Consider the following 21,488-nt stretch of genomic DNA (forward strand, 5'->3'; position numbering starts at 1 on the left):
AATTGTGGCATTTTTTATAAATTTTATTACATGATAAAAACAAAAATTGCATCAATCTTAAGTATAAAGTTCATGTAACCAGCACCAAGACCTAGAAACAAAACGTCTAGAGCATCTCAAAGCTCTTTGCATGCGTCCAACAAAAGTAACCACTTTTCTGACTTTTAGAACTTCTTTGGTGGCTCAGTGGTAAAGAATCCGCCTGCCAGGGCAGATGCGGGGTTTCATCCCTGGGTTGGGAGGATCCCCTGGAGAAGGAAGTGGTAACCTACTCCAGTATTCTTGCCTGGGAAATCCCATGGACAGCCTGGCGGGCTGTGGTCCATGGAGTCAGACATGACTTAGCAAGCAACTAAACAACAACAGCAAATACCTGACTCCTAACACTGGTACTATCGGTTGTTTTTGTCTGTTTGTAAACTAGAAATGGATTCATACCATATGCGTGTATACATATCTGACTTTTTTCAGTCGACCGCATATTTGTGATGTTTTCCATGTTGTTGCATGGGACATTAGTTTGTTTTTTCTCATCGCTGTGCTGAATTCTACTATATAAATAGCCCCCACAGTGTATTGATCCATGCTACAGTGTATGAGTATTTGAATTACTTCTGTAAAGGGGCTACGGCCAATAGACCTGCTATGAACACTCATATGTGTCTTTTGGTGATTAAGTGTTGGAATTTGAGTTTTCAATCTTCAGCTTGTTGAGAACAGAAGACTCATCCACGCTATCATTTCATGTGCAGGAACCTTGGATAAGCACAAAGAGCTGGAGGACCTTGTGGCTAAGTTCCTGAACGTAGAAGCTGCTATGGTATTTGGGATGGGATTTGCAACGAACTCAATGAATATCCCTGCACTCGTTGGAAAGGTGAGGCTTTGTTAACGTAATTGTCTTCTGCTGTGTTATTCCTGAGACAATCTGAGTATATCCTCTGTTAGACATACAGCTGAGAAGTTTCTTTTCTTAGGACTGGATGTTCAACTTTTTGAATATAGGTACTATTACCAACCAGGGTCCTTTCCTAATCAATAGAAATTGATGAGACCAGACAAGAGGTTAAGGCAAGGCTTTAAGGGGGACCCAGGAGCAAAAATAAGTAAGAGGTTCCCTTACTTGCTCACTCCCTGAAGGGGGACAATCTGGTTTCTTACCTGGGGTGAGGATAGAGGCGGGTCCAGAGGTCAGGCTGAAGGGATGGCTTGGGTGGTCTGCCCACTGCTCTGATGATGTTGTGTGCAGGGACCATGTGCAGTGCCCTGTTTTTGCTCCCAACACCCTGCTTTTTCTGCTGGCTCTTCAGAAGTGGCAGTTGGGTTTTGTATTTTGTTGTCCATAATTTGCAGTGTATGCATACAGCTATTTTTTAGTCCCACAAAAATAGCTTATTTGTACTTTGTTGCTCAAGAACACAGAGAGGTTTGTCTAGGTGCAAGCTCTGCAGCAAAGGGTCCCAGGTCCAGGTCCCAGCCTGTGTCAGTACCAGCTGAGTCCAGCAAATTTCTTCATCATGATATTCCAGTTGTAGAATCTCAGCCCTAGATGTGAGTCAAATTTCTCTTCAGTGATAGTTTAGCAAGATCAATTAAGTTTCTAAGCTCCTGAGTCATTATGTTCAATGTAGCAAATGATTGTTAAGCATTTATTTTGAAAAAACATTTTGCTTGTGTAATTCACTTTTTTATTCACTCAGTCACTTATTGAGAATCTGCTGTGTCCTCCAATGAGGCAAAATGTAGGGCATACAAAGATGTGTAAGACCTTTGTCCTGTAAATTCAGGTAGTTTACAGTCTAATGGGGTATAGTGTCCAATTCTATGCCATCATATGAACCATAGCCCGCCAGGCTCCTCTGTCCATGGGTTTCTCCAAGCAAGAATACTGGAGCGGGTTGCCCTCCTCCAGAGGATCTTCCCAATCCAGGGATCAAACTCGCATCCCTTATGTCCCCTGCATTGGCAGGTGGGTTATTTACTACTAGTGCCACCTTAGGATGAATATTACAGAAAAGGTGTGCCCATAAATGGGGAGGGGCAAAATAATTCTTTCAAGAAAGGCTGGGATGCCTATGCAAAGAAGGTGACATGAGAACAGAATCTGGTACTTATCTGTAGAGATAAGCTATTTCCTTAAGAGAAGGAAATGGAAGTATCATGTATAAAGAAAGAATTAGAACAGAAGAGAATGATTGAAGAAGAAATCAGAATGAAGACAGGTACCAAATTGTGAACAACTTTGCAGCATAAAGGGTGCTAGAGTTTTGGAAATTCTTCTGGAGAAAAATGGAGAGTTGGTTGCCTCATTTTCAGTAAGCAAGTGCCATAATCAGATTTCTGTTTTTAAAAATCTGACTCATGGCAACTAATGTAATGTAATATATAACCTTTGATTGGATTCTGCATTGAAAAAACAAAAAAGAAGGAAATGAAACTTCTACAAAAGTCATCAAGACATATTTAGGACTGTTGGCAAAGTTTGACTTTGAATTATATATTAAGTGATGACTCCTTGTGACCCCATGGACAGTAGCCCATAGGATCCTCTGTCCAGCCCATAGGACTGAAGTGAGTAGCCATTCCCTTCTGCAAGAGATCTTCCAAACCTAGTAATCGAACCCCCATCTCTTGCACTGCAGGCAGATTCTTTACCATTTGAGCCACCAGGGAAGCCCATTCTAGGTAATAGCATTGTATTAATGTTTAATTATGATCACTAAATCGTGATCATGTAGGAGAATGTCCTTTTTCCTAGTAGATACATGCTAAAGAATTTGAGAGTGAGATATGATGATTTACAACTCTCATATGTTCACCAAAAATTACAAATACACAATGTCTGGAGAATGGAGATGTGAGAATTTTGCTCCCTTTGGCCTCAAAAATTTTAAATGTATAGTGTGGAATTTCTATATAATGAAGAACTTAAAGATTCTGGATGGCCACAAAGGAAAAATGCCTTCTTATTTTTTTGCAGGTCCCTGCATTTAAAATATGGTTGGGCAATTTCATAATTTAGAAATCTTTAAATTAATAAAGAAACTAGTTTATAAACATTAATTGATAAGCAGTAAATTAGACTGACCTTCTCTCCATTCCTCAGACTGAATTGCCATCCATACTTTTCCAGATGCAGTTTTTAACCGTAAAGCAGAGATGCTTCTGTCTACGTGGACGTTACTATAATGTGGAATGGGAATCATAAAAGAAGAGCTTGAAATGTCTTGCAGGAAAAAAAAAAAAATGAACGAACAACCCTGCCTTCTAGTCTCAGTGCTTCAAAACCGTTTCAAATAATCCAGCAGGAACTGGAAAATCCCAGAAAATCCACACCCTACCCAAAAGTATATTCATTTTCCTGCCAACCATCAATCCTGTAGCATAAAAATAATTCAAAAAGATGTTATTCCCTTAAGAGGACCCCCATCTCCATCAGCTAATTGCTCTTGAGGATCTTATCCATGCAAACATATAAACACCCATTTAAACTCTCAGCGTTTTAAAATTAAAGAGGGCTGTGGGAATCCATGTTACAGGTCGTGAAGTGAGGTCCTATCCCCACGTGTCTCTCCCCCTTTATTTTATTTATTGGCCTGTGTTCCATGTCTTGTTTTCTACACAGGGATGCCTCATTTTAAGCGATGAGTTAAACCACGCATCCCTAGTGCTTGGGGCCCGACTCTCAGGTGCGACCATAAGGATCTTCAAACACAACAGTGAGTATCAACGATTTTATCCAAGAGGTACCACTTGCTCCTAGACAAAAGTAAAGCTTATTGACGCAGCTTTGCTGGGAGCTTAGCTAATGAAACATGGTTATGTTTATATTCACAACTGGCTTGTTAACCTCCGGTGACCTGGAACAAACAGTTGAACTGCATCAAGCACCCAGATTGCTAAGTGTAACCCAAACATATTAGTGTCACTGTCATTAATGGTCTTACAAAGCAGCTGCTGAAGCTATGGCAGAGCTCTTAGAGTGCGTACAATCATCAGAAGTGTAAAATTGCCTCCTTTTTTGTAACTCTGCCTTGGGGAAGTTTGGAGACTTAAGTTTTGTTTTTTTTTAGTTTAGTTTTTTTATCAAAGTATAGTTGATTTATAATGTTATATAAATGTATCATTTATATTGTTGATTTCTGCTGTATAGCAAAGTAACTCAGAAATGACTCAGTGGTAAAGAATACTCCTGCCATTGCAGGAGACACAGAAGACTTGGGTTCAGTCCCTGGGTTGGGAAGATCCCCTGGAGGAGGAACTGGCAACCACTTCAGTAGTCCTGCTTGGGAAAATCCCAGGGACAGAGGAGCCTGGTGGGCTGCAGTCAGTGGGGTTGCAAAGAGTCACACATGACTGAGCATCCATACAGTCATGCATATGGTTTACCTCGGGGTACTGAGTATAGTCCTATACAGTTGCAGCTTGCTGTTTATCCACTCTCTGTGTGACAGTCTGCATCTACTGAAGTTCCAGTTCTTCCCTCCCCCATCCACCCTCTGTGGGTCTATCTCTGTCTCATAGATAGGTTCATTTGCGGCATATTTTACTTTATTTTTTGCTGAGTATTGTTGATTTACAATGGTGTGCCAATCTGCTATACAGCAACATGACTCAGTTATACACAGGTATACTTTTTAAAATATTCTTTTCCATCATGGTTTATCACAGGATATTGAATATAGCTCCTTGTGCTATACGGTAGGACCTTGTTGTTATCCATTCTAAGTGTAATAGTCTTCCTTGGAGATTCTATAAGGATGAAGACGATAGGTAGACAGGGCGATAAAACTGATGGGATGTGTTAACAGCTACCACAAGTGTGCTCTACAGCACGTGCTGTGCTGCGCTTAGTTGCTTAGTAGTGTCCAGCTCTTTGCAACCTCATCAGCTGTAGCCCGCCAGGCTCCTCTGTCCATGGGATTCTCCAGGCAAGAATACTAGAGTGGGTTGCCATGCCCTCCTCCAGGGGATCTTCTCAACCCAGGGACTGAACCCAGGTCTCCCGCACTGCAGGCAGATTTTTTACCATATGAGCCACCAGGGAAGCCCAAGAATACTGGAGTGGGTAGCCTATCCCTTTTCCAGGGGATCTTCCTGCTGAGTAATCAAAACCAGGGTCTCCTGCCTTGTAGGCAGATTCTCTACCAGCTGAGCTACCAAGAAAGCCCAGTATACAACATACATAAATTTACAACCATTGATTTTTTTTTTCCTAAGTATAGGCTTTGACCCAAACAGTTGTGTTCTTGTTTTATAGCCTACTATAATGTGGTCCTAGGCAAATTACTTAACCTTCTTAGATTGTTATTTACTAATTCCAAAAATAACTTCTATTATGATGCCTGATTCATAGTATGAAACTAATCTCTATTATGATGCCTGATTCACAATACATTGGAAAAGGAATATAAAATGCCTGGTAATAGAAGCTACTGAATTGTTTATACCTGCGGTGTTATTAGATGAATCTAAGTAAAATGTACCTGGGTATTCTTTGTAATATTCTTATTCTTGCAAATATTTTGTTAAGTTTGAAATTATCTTCAAACAAAATTGTAATTTTTAGTCCTTTGCCAAAATTACAATGGAAGAATTTCAATTTATCTTCCAATTTTACAAAGTTCTTAAAACATTCAGTAACTTTTTCTTCATACTCTCTCTTTGGGCCCAAGAAAATAGATAACAGTTCTCATTTATATCTTTTAATAAATGCTTACTGTGGTTATTTTATATAAGCAACTAGCATTTACTGAGAATTTACACTGCACCAGATGCTGAGTTGATGATCTTTCCTTAAGTACTTATTTAACCCTGTGGACAGCCCCATGAGGTCAGTACTAGTTTACAGATGAGTAGATTCAGGCTCCACAACAGGTTGCTTAATATTGTCTAAGATCAGTGCTGCACTCAATATGCCAGCAAATTGGAAAACTCAGCAGTGGCCACAGGACTGGAAAAGGTCAGTTTTCATTCCAATCTGAAAGAAAGGCAATGCCAAACAATGTTCAAACTACCACACAATTGTACTCATCTCACACGCTAGCAAAGTAATGCTCAAAATTCTCCAAGCCAGGCTTCAACAGTACGTGAACTGTGAACTTCCAGATGTTCAAGCTGGATTTAGAAAAGGCAGAGGAACCAGAGATCAAATTGCCAACATCCATTGGATCATCAAAAAAGCAAGAGATTTCCAGATAAACATCTACTTTTGCTTTATTGACTATGCCAAAGCCTTTGACTGTGTGGATCACAACAAACTGTGGGAAATTCTTAAAGAGATGGGAATACCAGACCACCTGACCTGCCTCCTGAGAAATCTGTATGCAGATCAAGAAGCAACAGTTAGAACTGGACATGGAACAGCAGACTGGTTCCAAATCGGGAAAGGAGTATGTCAAAGGTATATTGCAGAGTACATCATGAGAAATGCTGGGCTGGATGAAGAACAAGCTGGAATCAAGATTGCCAGGAGAAATATCAATAACCTCAGATACACAGATGACACCATCCTTATGGCAGAAAGCAAAGAACTAAAGATCCTTTTAATGAAAATGAAAGAAAAGAATGAAAATGTTGGCTTAAAACTCAACATTCAGAAAACTAAGATCATGGCATCCAGTCCCATTACGTCATGTCAAATAGATGGGGAAACAACGAAACAGGGACAGACTTTATTTTGGGGGGCTCCAGAATCACTGCAGATGGTAACTGCACCCATGAAATTAAAAGACACTTTTCCTTGAAGAAGAGTTATGACCAACCTAGACAGCATGTTAAAAAGCAGAGACATTACTTTGCCAACTAAGGTCCATCTAGTCAAAGCTATGGTTTCTTCCAGTAGTCATGTATGGATGTGAGAATCAGACTATAAAGAAAGCTGAGCGCCAAAGAATTGATACTTAAAAAAAAAAAAAAGAATTGATATTTATTTTAAACTGTGGTTCTGGAGATGTTTGAGAGTCCTTTGGACTGCAAGGAGATTCAACCAGTCCATCCTAAAGGAAATAGGTCCTGAATAGTCAATGGAAGGACTGATGCTGAAGCTGAAACTCCAATACTTTGACCACCTGATGCAAAGAACTAGCTCATTTGAAAAGACCCCGAGGCTGGGAAAAATTGAAGGCAGGAGGAAAAGGGGACAACAGAGAATGAGATGGTTGGATGGCATCACTGACTCAATGGGCATGAGTTTGAGTAAACTCCAGGAGTTGATGATGGACAGGGAGGCCTGACATGCTGCAGTCCATGGGGCTCACAAAGAGATGGACATGACTGAGCAACTGAACTGAACAAGACCCATTTCTGGCCTTTAGCCTCCAGAACTGTAAGATACCAAATTTGTGCTATTTTAAAGCCATAGATTTGTGCTAATCTCTTACAGTAGAAAACTAATAGACTTTTAGTCTCAGATTTACAAATCACTTGTTCTCACTCACTAATGTGCTCAACCCAACATTTACCCATAAAGAATTCTCCCTGCTGCTGTATTTACATCAGAACACAACCACCTTTGAAAGCAGGTGTCCTTGGAACAACTTCTCATTTGAGATGTTCCAGAAATGAGATGGTATAGGGAGGGAAAAATAATTCACTTTAGTCACAGGAGGTAAGGCGTCAGTAGCTGCTGGTTGTCTTTATTGCTGGATGAGTTCTTGGATTGCAAAATGTGGGCAATTACCGTTCACCCTCCATTTCTGTGTGTTCCACATCCACCGGATTCAACTATCCACAGACCGGAAATATTTGAGAAAAAAAAACTTCCAGAAAGTTACAAAAAGCAAAACTTTAATTTATCCTGGAATAATCCTAAATACCTCAGTAAACAATGATATTTTAATCCTTTATAGGTATAAGTGCTGACTGGGATAAGGTAGAGATTTTTCAAAGAATCTGCTGAAGATACAAAGTTGCCTCCCTGTGTGTATAAGAGGTGTGCAAGCAGGCCAGATAGGAGCTAATAACTTGTGAAATGGAGTTTAAAAACGGCCACCTTCATGATGTATTTAAAGTGATGAAAGAGAAGAATCTACAACCAATAATAGTCTACACAGCAATCTCATTCAGTTTGGAGGAGAAGTCAAAAGCTTTCCAGGCAAGCAAAAGCTGAGAGAATTCAGCACCACCAAACCAGCTTTAGAACAAATGCTAAAGGAACTTCTCTAGGCAGGAAACATGAGAAGCAAAGGACCTACACAAAGTAAACCCCAAACAATTAAGAAAATGGTAATGGGATCAGACAGGTCAATAATTACCTTAACTGTAAGTGCGTTAAGTGTACCGACCAAGAGACATAGGATGACTGGGTGGATGGGGACACGTGCATGCATGCACTTCCGCTTACCGCATCACTCTACCTAACCCCCCGAATTGTGTGTGATGATTTTATACTGCTAGGTGAATCGTATTTCCACTATGGCTTGAAATTGTAATTATCTTTTATTTTTTGTCTGGCTACTGATTGTGAAAACTGATAAACATCTTTTACTGTTGTGATTTCATAGCTGTTATTCACTTAATTGGAGAAGGAAATGGCAACCCACTCCAGTATTCTTGCCTAGAGAATCCTCAGGACAGAGGAGCCTGGGGGCTGCTGTCCATAGGGTCGCACAGAGTCGGACTTAATACCATTGTATCATGATTGGTCAACAGAAAATAATAGAATTCTAGATCACTAAAACTACTATTAGGAAAAGAAAAAGTCTTGCTCTCTGATCCCTGTCTGATGGGCATGTTCCAAGGCTTTGAGGAAGAAATGGAAGGCTTATGTATCAAAACTGAAGGTGGCTTCAAGAAAAGAGGAAAATGTAGCACTTCAGGAGCAAAAAAAAAGACTATCATAAAATATCAATAACGTCACACAAATAAAATTAATTGTAGCTGAGACAAATGTAAAATCCTACATCTGGGCTGGAAGAGTTTACTGCAGTATGAGGAAGAACTCAATCGTGGTTTGTGTGGGGAAAAGTATTTTTGTTCACTGGGTGACGTGATTGCTGAACAAGAAAGACTGACCAGTGCAATTCTTTATTGGAAAGAGGAAAGGACTGAGCAAATAAATAGTCTGACTCATTGGAAAAAAGAATGGCCACCTAAACTGGAACGTTCTTAAACATCAGGATTATGGGATATCATACAATTGTACGTGTTCCGCTTTCTCGTATGCGGACTTTGCTCCGCCTGTGTCCTCTGCTTACATTTAAAGGTACTGTCCTGACCTTGGAGGGAGAAGAGGTCCTATTTTTATGTAGATTAATACCAAAGGATGCTTGCTTGTTATTTAGAGTAATTATTAATTAATCAGAATTCTGGGTCCTTGAATTTTTATATTCTGTATGGGAAAAAGATATACCTGAAGTATAGTTAAGACTATTCAGACCATCATAATAAATGTTGAATCCTATGTGACTGGATTTGACCAATAACTTTGAGCTATTCATCATTTCCCTGCCTGCCTGCTAAGTCGTCTAGGTGGAGTCCAACTCTTTGCCACCCTGTGGACTGTAGCCCACCAGGCTCCTCTGTCCATGGGATTCTCCAGGCAAGGATCCTGGAGTGGGTTGAATCAAGATCCTCCAGGGGATCTTCCCGACCCAGGGACTGAACCACATTTCCTGTCTCCTGCATTGGCAGGTGGGATCTTTCACTACTAGTGCCGCCGGGGAAGTCCCCATCATTTCTCTAATCTCCCCAAATCAGAATGAGGAACTGAAAAGACTAAAAGAAGGAAAGTTCTGAAAGGAAGGCAATCCTCTCTAAGGAAAAGCAAACAATGCTTAAGTCTATTTTTAGCAGAATCTGTCACCAGGGATTAGCTCTTCCTAGACAGCAGCTGTGGACAGTTACTGTCAGCCTTCCACTTCTGCCTGCTCCACAGTCATCAGATTCAGCCAACCGCAGACTGAAATTATTCAGGAAAACATTTTCCAGAAGGTTAAAAGCGCAAAACTTGGACTCCCTGGGGGTTTAGTGGTTAGAAATCCGCCTGCCAATGCAGGAGACACAGGTTCAATCCCTGGTCCTGGAAGATGCAACATGCGGAGGAGCAACTAGAGAGTAGCTCCTGCTTGCCACCACTGGAGAAAGTCCATGCACAGCAAAGAAGGCCTGGCAAGGGTAAAAAATAAGTAAGTAAACAAATAAAATTTTTTAAAAAGCAAAACTTTATCACAAGCTGGCAACTATTTATACAGGATTTACATTGTAATAGGTATTATAAAGAAAGCTGAGCACCAAAGAATTGATGCTTTTGAACTGTGGTGTTGGAGAAGACTCCTGAGAGTCCCTTGGACTGCAAGGAGATCCAATCAGTCCATCCTAAGGAGATCAGTCCTGAATATTCATTGGAAGGACTGATGTTGAAGCTGAAACTCCAATACTTTGGCTACCTGATGCGAAGAGCTGACTCATTTGAAAAGACCCTAATGCTGGGAAAGATTGAGGGTGAGAGGAGAAGGCGGATGGCATCACCAACTCAATGGACATGAGTCTGAGTAAACTCCGGGAGTTGGTGATGGACAGGGAGGCCTGGCGTGCTGCAGTCCATGGGGTCACAAAGAGTCAGACCCGACTGAGTGACTGAACTGAACTGAACTGAGGTATTATAAGTAATCCAGAGATGATTTAAGTTATATGGGAGGATGTGCATAGATTATACACAACCACTATGCCATTTTATATAACTGACTTAAGCATCTGTAGATTTGTGTGTCCACAGAGGTTCCTGGAACCAGTCCTTTGTGGATACCAAGGGACAACCATGTTGAGATCCCGACAATCATTTATTCAATATTCACTGCTGCTAAGCACTGTATTCGGGGAAGGCAATGGCACCCCACCCCAGTACTCTTGCCTGGAAAATCCAATGGATGGAGGAGCCTGGTGGGCTGCAGTCCATGGGGTTGCTAAGAGTCAGACACGACTGAGCAACTTCACTTTCACACACTGGAGAAGGAAATGGCAACCCACTCCAGTATTCTTGCCTGGAGAATCCCAGGGTTAGGGGAGGCCGGTGGGCTACCGTCTATGGGGTCGCACAGAGTCGGACATGACTGAAGCGACTTAGCATCAGTAGCAGCAGCAAGCACTGCATTAAGGCTTTTATATAATCAGCCATTTAAATTTAACAAAAATCCAGATTATATTTCTCTTCACTATTCTCACTTATTAAGGGAGAACTAGGCTCAAAGTGACTAAATGACCTGGCCAAGGACACACACAACATATGGTGAGAGTCAAAATTCAAACCCAAGTCTGTTGCTCCTGTCTTGGTTCGTTTTCCCCAGGACCAGACCTGAGGCGTGATGTGAAGGCTAGTCCTTTCCTGAGGAAGTGATCCCAGGATGCAGGCAGATGAGCAGGGGATGAAGACAGGGAAGGGAGGCAGCCAGGAAAGAGTGTGCTGTCTACCACAACAGACAACCGGGGAGCAAGTCTACCAGAAGGCTCTGGGCACCAGAGTGAGCTGCCTCGGTGTCACCCCACCTGAAGAGTGGGAGCCGCAGGATTTACCCGCCAGCTCCCACTTGTTGGTTGGTTGAGGGCTGTCCTAACTCAGGCTGAGTACACTCCTGCAGCCAGAAAGAAATCTCTTGGACAAAGAATAGCCTGTGTTTGCAGTGAGAGGACCCAGGTGCATGGACATCTCTGGACGATACTCTTCCACTTTCACTAAGTCCAGCTACTGCCAGACCCCACCCAGGACCCAGAGAGACATGGGTTCTCATGTGAAAATCAGTCTAGTGTGATGCCTTATCCTGTTAGCAGCCTGTTAACCCAGAAGCTGAAGTCTGGCCTCTGCCGCCATGCTAAGAATATCTCCTTGCACTGTCTACTGTGGGTAGCTCCAGGGAAGCAGCCAACACTTAGTTTGCATTTGTGACTCATCAGTGCCATAAAACAGAATCTCCAGCCATTTCGCAGCACTGGCCCAGGCATCAGTTCCAACCGTGAAGAATCATGACCAGGTCCAAGCACCGTGGGGTACCTGGAGGTCTTTAGTGAACGCGTCCTCTGGGCTGAGTATATCATCACCCTGAGAATTCCAGGACTGCAAATCCTGGGGGAATTTCAACTTTCTGGAAAGGTCAACCTCTGCTTTCAGAGGTCTGTGGAAATCAGAACTGAGTTTTGTTTTCGCTTTTTCTGAACCTGCTCACTTTACTGGTAAATGCATGGGATGTAGATTCTAGGATAATGTTTCCTAGACTTTAATGTACAAGGAGGGGCTGTGTGGCGACTTGTTAATATGCAGAGTCCAGACTCAGATCTGGGCAGGGGCCTGAGCATCTGCCTTTCCAACAAGCTCCCAGGTGATGCTGCTGTTCCAGGTGCTGGGCCACACTTGGAGCAGAGAGTCCGTGCGTAAGCTCTATACTCGAGTGAGTCACAAAGAGTTTCTTGAGCTGATCTTGAAGAGGAGAAGCAGTCTTTTCAACTAGGAAAGTTGCATGAGGTCAGAGGAATGGGCAGGCCAAGAATTTGGAGTGGTTTGGGGAAAAAAAAATCGAGAGGAAGAGCCGGGATTCTTTCTAAAGGCATTTACAGGCCGCGAGGAGGGAGAACAAAGGATGCACTGTCTGCGGGAACACTCGGGGCCCTGCCTCTTCTGAGGGCTCACGAGTGTCATTTGAGTGGAAGGTCAAACCCATAAACGTCACTTAGGTTACTTTACAAGCCACAGCCTTTTAGATCTCCGGGCTCTTGAACTAGATTTTCACTTTAATAAATAAAGCAATTGCCTCTATACCTTTTAACAGTAAGAGTATTGAACCGTTGCTGGAATGAAACTTTCACATGCACTCACTCATTTCAACCTCAGCTACACAACAAGGCACCTACCAATTACCCCTCGTTCCAGATGAAGAAAAAAGGCACGCGGTGGTGAGGTGACTTGTTCAGAGACAGAGCTGGAAAGAGGCAGAGATGAGATGTAAATCAAGGAGGTCTGAGTTCAGAGTTCCCCTTTGAAACGCAATGAACTTAGACCTCCTTTCCACTCCATGCCTCCCCCGGATGGAAGGGTGATGTACGCAATACGCAGCAGCTTCCCTCTCTTACGCAACTCTCCCGGGTCAGAGCAGCTGGGTCAGGCAGAGGCAGGCAGCACTCACTGGGTGCCCTTGGCCGCCCCGCGACCTGAACACAGCCTCTAGGTGCTGACTCAGGCTCCCACAGTGCTCCCTGAGTCAAGGCTCACCTTCCTGCCTTGATCCCGCTCACCCAAGGATCCCACTCAGTCTATTCCCACAGGCCCTTGCCTGAGGATCCGACACCTCCATGCTGTATCAGGCCCCGAACCTGAGTGCATGGGACACGCTGTTCCTTTATGCAGACTCTGTCTGCTCATCTCACGTCCTCAAGGCCAGACATTTCTGCGATGACCCTCTCTGCTGCCCCTAGCCACCAGTACACCCTCAAACCTCAACCCAACTCCTCTCCTCCCTGCTGCCCTTTGCCCTCTTCCAGGAACCTCACCTTGCTTCTTTGACTTAAAAAGGCCACGTGATACCTGCCCGCATATTTATAGATCCATCCAGAAGACCTGAGCCAAAGTATGCATCCAAACTGCTTTGCAAAGGCACCACTTCTCCAGGACATCAGAAATGCCCTCACTGATCTTGCAGAGGAGACTCTATAAATGTGACTTTGAGAAGAACATTTGCTTTGCTTGCCAGAAGTGGCCATTATGATCATGTTTTCCCCCAAAGGCTACACAAGGGAGCAGTCCCCCCAAAACCATCTTATAAGTAAGACCAGGGAACTTCCCTGGAGGTCCAGGGGTTAAGACTTCACCTTCCAATGCAGGCGGTGCAGGTTCCATACCTGGTCAGGGAGTTAAGACACACATGCCCTGGGGATCTTAACCAGAACTTAAAACAGAAGCAATATTGTAACACATTGAATAAAGAGTTTAAAAATGGTCCACACACACACACACACACACACACACACGCACATAAAGTCTTTAAAAAAAAAAAGTAAGAATGATTTGTCATCAGTCACAGTTGCTTTAAGTATCTGTTGCTTAATAGTTCACATTTGGGCTCAATATTGGATGAAGCCACGGAGTGTCTCTGAAGGCACCCAAGGACGTGGGGCGGGGGGTAAGGGGATGAGTGGGCAGAAGAATTAGAAAGACGAGCAAGTAGCAATTCTTCATCATCCAACCATCTTTTCACTTAAGAAGCAGCTATTGAGCTGCTGAGTATCTTGTCTGTAGGCATGAAAAGATTTGGGCAAGCAGCCCACAGAGCAGGGGGCCAGAGGATGTATCTAAATGCAGCTGCAGGCAGGTTTCCTGGAGCTCTGGGGGGTGGAGGTGAATTGCCAGCACGCTGGGCAGCGCCTGGGAAGCGCAGCCTGCCATGTGGCCCCCACCACGGGCCCTGGATGGGCGAGCAGGGCAGGGCAGTGAGGGATGGCTGGGAACAAAGTTCTCTTGTCTCAACAAAAGCTCAGTTGCACAAGAGATGAGGAAAGAGGCAGCCGTGGCAGGAGAAACCGTGTTGGCACTGTACAAGGGAGTCAAAAAGAGGCCAGGGACCTAGTTCTAATCTCTAGGAAGAGGCTCTTTGAATTACACTGAACCTCCCTTCTGAAATGATTGCGGTTTCTTTGTAATTGTCTTTGACTTGGGCTCTCTTGTCAATGTCTGTGCAGATCCCAGAAGCTTGCTGATATTATCAGGGCTTTGAATTCAAAAACAGGTGCAGGAACTGATGCAGACAGTCATTGCCACCTAAGGCTGATTGGAGCTTTGGGCACAAAGATGGGCTCTTCCTGGGATTTAGTAATTGCTTAACTGGTGACAAACTAGGGCAGCTTTGAGCCAGAATGTAACCCCCAGGCTGCATCTCATCGCTCACCATGCCAGCTCCCTTCTCTTATCCTGTCACAAACCAAAGGAACCCGTCTTGATGAGCCAGATTTGGTGGTGAATAACATCTAAGGCATTGTTGTTACTCAACTTTGTGACGATTGCAAGTCCTCAGTGTGTCATTATGACTTTGTAACAACACGGTAAAATAGCACTGTGTGGGTGCACCTGGATGGCATCAAATGTACTCTTTTGATTCCCCTAACTCAAGTTTTTTTTATACTCTGACCAGAAACTGATTTCTTTAGGCTGAATCTTTTTTTTTTTTTTTTTTGGTTTGTTTTGGGTTTTATTGGTTTGACAAACTTCTGACTTTAGTTTGCTTATCTGAAAAAAGCCAAAACCCAATTGTTCTTGCCTACTTCTCAGAGGTGTCATAGGGATTAACATAATGTGAGTATAAGTACTTTAATAAGTATTACTATTCGAAAATCCCTTGCAGATGTTAGCACATGATTTGCTGAAACAGTAGACTCTCGAAAGGCCTGCAGAACATAAGCCACAATCCCCTGTTCCCCCAGGTCTGCAACCCACAGGGTAGAATTATGCAGTAAGAACCTGAGAATCAGAATGTTACCGTGTTACCAGATGTTACCATGGGCCCAGAATCCTACAGTGAGTGAGGTCATACCTCTGTGTCTAGCCTCAATGATTCTGTAAAGAGGTTAGCTGGTTTATCCCCCAAGGTGGAAACATGACTGACTGATTCTCCCTTTGCGCAAGGATCCCAGTGGGTGGACACCAGGGGTCTTCTCAAGTTCCGCTAAAAACTTATCCCCAAAGAGCTGTCCATTCATGACAAACACGATGAGTCCCCTGCCGTCTGCAAAACGCAGCAAACACATCAATGGCATTTGCAGGCTGTCTGATATTAGAAGGATGGATGGAAATGTCTCTCTCCCTTAGCGGTGTTGACTTAAACTCCCAAGCTCAGCCTCTAAGATGTATGTGGCTTTTTTAACTGCATGAAGAGTATGATAATCTAGGCATGTGGGATTTTTCAAAAGCTTAGAATATCGATTTTTTTTAATTACAAATATAGAGTGTGATAAACTTTGATGTTCGTCTACAGTGGTGATATCTCCACTAAGAGAATAGTCATCATTCTATCCTCCTCCAGAAGTTTGCCCCTTTGCAATCTCCCATCTCTTCCCTAGGCAACTAACTACTGGGAGAATATTGATTTTTAAATGACTTATAATTTAGTTCACTTGGGTTTTCTTTTATTATTGGAATCACACTCATCATGTATTATTTCTGTATAAAGACTTGTAAATTCCAAGTCCCAGGAGGAAAAACCCTTTAAATAGTTCTGCTTAGACTCATCATCTCTTTATTCTTTGAATCATCATTTCTTTATTCTCTCCCAAGACTAACAGGCCTTCAGCAGATTGCAGAAAAGGGAGCTGGTTTCTCCAAACACAAGGGTTCCTTCAACACTTTAGGAGCCCAGCTGAAAGCAAAATGTCAACAAAGGTGAAGGGCTGCTATCCCTGAAATTCTCAAAGAAAGCTGCTTTTTGTTTCCTTGGCTGCCCTCTAGTGGTCAATGATGCAGAAACATAGGTCATGACAGAAGATCCATCTGCCTGTCTTTAAAACAAAAGCTAAAAAGACAGTTATTTAAAGAAATACTACTGCAAGCATGAGGAAACTGTCCTCACTTATAATTCATATTTAGATCCCAAAGTGTCATTCCCTTTCATGTTTTCTGGTCTACAATCCTTTCCATGAAAAGATAAGGAATTCAACTATTACATATCAAATTAGCTCTAACACTGAGCATTAGGCCTAGGCTAAACGGATGAATAAGATAAGGTCCCTGCCTTCCCTGGAGGATAGACATGAACTCAAATAATGAGCAATGTGATGAGTGCTTAAAAATAGAGTAGATGAGTCTGTCTCTGTTTTGTGGATAAGTTCATTTCTGTTGCTTTTTAGATTCCACACATAAGTGATGTCATACGGCACTTGTCTTTCTCTGTCTGACCTACTTCACTTAATATGCTCGTCTCTACATCCATCCACGTTGCTGCACATGGCATTATTACAGCTGAGTAGTATTCCATTGTGTATATTTACTACATCATCTTAAACTGTAGAGCATAGGAGACTATGTTCAATAGCCTGTGATAAACCATGACGGAAAAGATTATAAAAAGGAATGCATAAATGTATAACTGAACCACTTTGCTGAAGAGCAGAAGTTTATACAACATTGCAAACCAACTATGCTTCAGTAAAAACAAAAGTTTTTAAAAACAAAATAGACATGCACACACACAAAATATATATGTGTGTGTGTATATATAAATCATTAAGAACACGAAGGAAGAAAGAAGGTCTGCTGTATCGGCCAAAAGAGCTCTAGTGGAGTCTTGCGTGATGGGTGGAAGTTCTCCAGACAGACAAGAGAGGGAAAGTGTGTAAGACAGATGAGAGGCTGTGTGTTGAAGAATACTGAGAAATAATATCAGGAAGATAGCCAGGAGCTAGGTCAGGAAGGGCCTTTGGAGGCTGCGTTCATTAGCTATTCCTGCAACAAACAGCCTCGAACCCTCAGTAGCACCCAGTAAATATCCCTGATTTTTCCCGCATGACTGAAGGTGGGTTGGGCTAACTGTCCTACTTATCTCGCAGCTTCTCTTGGGCCCCTCCTGGGACCAGCTGGGCTAGCCCTGGGGATGTTCTTTTCCTGTTACTGGCAGACGCACAAGAGGAAAAGCAGAAACATGGAAGGTCTCTTCAGGCCATACTCAGAACTCACCTGCTCTCTCTTTCCTGGATTCTATTAGCCAAAGCAAGTCATTGGCTGAACCCAAGTCAGAGGCGGGAAAACATCCTCCACGTCTTTAGTGGGAGGGCTGTGAGCTCACATGTCAAAGGACTCGAATGTGCAGAGGCTAGGAATTAGGGCCAGTAATGGCACCTGCCGCAAATTCTACCTTGGAAATGCTGGGTTTGAGGTACTCGTGCATTTTTCTAAAATGTGGTTGGAAAACGTAGCTCAAAATAGAGATCTGCTGTATAGGAATGGAGTCTAGATGAGAGTGAATACATGTATGTGTATGCTTGATTCATTTTGCTATACAGCAGAAACTAACACCGCATTGTAAGTCAACTGTACTTCAGTTAAAAAGTTAATTTAAAAATGTTAAAATCAAAGTAGAGAATTTTCATTGGAAAAAAAAAAAAATAGAGGTCTGGCTTTGAGTGATGGATCCAGGAGTCTCAAGACCCCACTCGCCAGACTTGTGGACCCCCTCCCATGCCAACTGGTCCAGAATCTCTAGGGGTGAGACTGGGGACGTGCATGTTAACTAGGTCCCCAGACGACGCTTCATGTTGTCTGAAGTCTGAGCCCCACTGGTAGATAAATGACATAAAATGACACTGCCTTAAAGTTTTGAAGCAAACCTGGGACTGCTTTACCCCAGAATGTGGCCTCCACGCCGCATCCATTCACCCACCTCCCAAAGCTTAGGCAGTGAGACCCCTGCTGGCCAAACATGCTGCCACTCAAGCAAACCCAGCTAAACTCTCCCAAGATGGTGCCCAAAGGATCGACTGGTGAGTGTTAGATAATGACATCTCTCCAGGCTAATTTCAACCTGGCAACAAATCTTCAGCCTAAGAAATGCATTTCGTGCATTTTTTCAATCTCTAAGAGGCGCCATGGAAGAGCCTGTGAAACTATGTATCGATACCTCCACTAGAGGCTTATTCTCCCCGCTTGGAAACCCAACCTCTCATCTTGTCAGAGTTAAATTTTACAAAGATATAGACCACTTTCTCCCCTCCAGTTGTTCTCTGATTCTAGCTTTGCTCTCTGAAAATTCAGGCCCAAGCCTGAGTGTAAAATATCTGACTCCTACTCCATAATTTAAAAAAACAGAAGGAAGAAAAGAAAAACCCTTTCATGACTCCAATTTTTTTGTGTTATTTAAAGACATGCAAAGCCTAGAGAAGCTCCTGAGAGATGCAGTCATCTACGGCCAGCCTCGAACCCGCAGAGCTTGGAAAAAGATTCTCATCCTAGTGGAGGGCATCTACAGGTAGGTGAATAACCAGAGGCATGTTCACACGCTGAGGCGCACAGCGAGCTGACAAGTGGGCCAAGGCTGACCTCTCCTAGTGAAAGAGACAAATGAATGTGATAGAGGAGAGATGAAGGGACCTGAGCCAAATCCACCAATGTGAATTGTCAGGGGTTGGCTCACCTGACCTGTCCATGACCATATCTATGGTAGAGCACCTCAGAGGCTGGTGTACTAGAGAAAGTGTCTTCAGAAACGTGCTGACTAATGGTGCTAGCTTGCACTGATTCCTCCCACTACCTTTGGCTGCCCCACAGTTTCAAAGACCTCTGGGACTGGGTTATTCAACTTCAGAACTCTCTTTGCCTTTACAACAAAGGCAGGAAAGTAGGTACCGCTGATGGGAGCTCAGCTGCCCCTAATTCAACAGTGCACTCAAACTCTAGCTGCTCCTTGAACTTGGCCAGTTGTTGGCATCAGAACACAAAAGGCCTGCACGTTTTCCTCAAGGTAAGACTAACCCGGAGTGCAATTCTTGATTCAGAGCTGGGAAGAGGAGATGGTTTTTGCATCTGAAGACATGTTCAGTCTTCTCTCAGCTTGTGGGCTGAGCAGACAAAACATCCACAGAGCTGGTCAGAACTGTACTTTCATACTGAGGGGTGCAGTTGAATTTGCTTCATTCTCCAAATTGATGATTGTTACTAAAGTCGAAATTGCCCCAAACGGCTTCTGTCAGATGCCCTAATCCGTGAGTCAACGAAGTTGCTCAGTCCTAAATCAATGCTCAGTCCTAAAGTCGGAAGAATCAAGGGTGATACTTCCTGAGACATAATTATGGAAAGATGAACAACATTGCAAGGAAGGGAGTGAGGGCTTAACTTCCCAGCAAGAGGGGATGTGGTTGCGAAGGAAGTCTGAGATCAGAAGCAGCATTTTCTTTCTGTTCCCAAGGGCACCACCCGAGCATACCTGTCAGTTTTCAGCTGTCAGAGTCACAACAGAGCACTGCTGGCCCCAGGTGGGCAGAGGCCAGGGATGATGCCAACCCCCTAAAGCACAGGGGGCGGGCCCTGCAACAGAGAGTTATCTGACTCAACATACCAGCAGTACTGAGGGTGAGAAGCCCTGCTATAGACTCATGTAACCAACCACGGGCCCAGAACTTGCGACTTTTAGGAAATAATCTCGTTTTGACTCTCGGCTGTCACGACCTCCAGCTTGGGTCTTTCTCCCTGTGAGATCTGTGCCAGAGCTCTTATCTAAACACCTGTAAGTCAGGCCTGGACTGGTGGGAGGGCAGATCAGCTGAGCCAGAGAGATGGGCATCTCCCTGAAGCAGAATAAACAGAACCCAACTGCAAACAAACAGAACTCAGCTCCACTAAAAGGAAGTTGTGTGTTCTAAGTACTTTGATCATGGCTGAATGAAGCGGACGACCGGCATTTCACTGTCAAACAGTTCCATCAGTTACAGAAAGAAACTCCTGGGTAATGGCTATGCTGGGGCTGGGTCCTACCTGATATCAGCAAAATCAGCAGTCAACAAATGCACTGCTGCTTTCCAGAGATGTATTATGGGTGTATACCTTGTTAACATCCACACGAATCTTCCTTAGAGTTTTCACTCTCAGATCTTTTTTATCTCTGTCTGTGGTTTGCCCCTATGGGCAAAGTCCCCCTGCCACAGACAGCTCACATAAATCAATTTTTTCAAAACTCCCAAAAAGAGTAGTCAGCCAAATCAGTTTCAAAGTAGGTATCAAGGCAGAAAAAGCTAGATACCAAATCCTAGAAGTCAATAAACTCCACAACAGCAGGTATAATAATAATAGTATAGCAGTGATACTATCACCATCCATAGATCATGAAAGTATTAACATTTATATCGAGAAGACAGGGGAGTCAGGATTTGGAGGGAGGCCTGGACATGGGCTCAGATCCTGTGTTGCTGCCTATAGCTTTGTGTCCTTCATAGAATTCCTTTGTAAAAATTAAATGAGATCATACATGCCAGGGCTTGGCAGAAGCCCAGCCCATAGTAAACCCACAACCAAGGGTAGCAGTCCTCATCATTAAATTTATTTTCAGTTGAGGAAGACACAGTTCAGAAAACAACAAGCTATCTGCTTGGCGAAGCTGTCTGACACCTGGAGGATGGGTGTCAGAGGACAAAGTACGCATTTATCCAGTGCCTATGCATTGCCACATTAAACATTTCATGTGGGCCTTCTTAAGTAAGTACCTCCAGTACTCTTGAGGTTATTGTGAGGATGGAGGCATTCAGGTTCCAAGATCTAGAAAACTTGCCCCAGGGAAGGTAACTGAGATAAAGCAGAACTGGGATTCAAACCAGGTGGCTCTGCAGGGATAGAGACCCAATGTAAACAGAAGAGTCTGCCCACGTGCCCACATTGATGAAGGAGATGTGGAAAATGCAGAGGCATCCATTCGACCTTCCTCACCAACCCATCTAGGGCTTCATTTCTTCATCTATAAAGTAGGGAGATTGAAGCTTGAAGTCTAGAGTTCCACGGTGTGGGGTTCAGAAGCACAATAGTATTGCTTTGGTGT

The 21,488-nt window shown here is 43.3% G+C and overlaps 1 protein-coding gene across 1 annotated transcript in view; it reads left to right on the forward strand.

Moving 5' to 3' along the window:
* SPTLC3 (serine palmitoyltransferase long chain base subunit 3) overlaps positions 1 to 21,488 on the forward strand; it is a 135,869-nt gene that overhangs the window by 63,933 nt on the left and 50,448 nt on the right. The window contains exons 5-7 of the mRNA XM_068987695.1: positions 753 to 877; positions 3,626 to 3,719; positions 18,827 to 18,932. Of these exons, the coding sequence (XP_068843796.1) occupies positions 753 to 877; positions 3,626 to 3,719; positions 18,827 to 18,932 (325 nt within the window). The remainder of the gene's footprint in view (positions 1 to 752; positions 878 to 3,625; positions 3,720 to 18,826; positions 18,933 to 21,488) is intronic.

This window comes from Capricornis sumatraensis, chromosome 15 (assembly GCF_032405125.1).
Source record: "Capricornis sumatraensis isolate serow.1 chromosome 15, serow.2, whole genome shotgun sequence".
Lineage (NCBI taxonomy): Eukaryota > Metazoa > Chordata > Mammalia > Artiodactyla > Bovidae > Capricornis > Capricornis sumatraensis.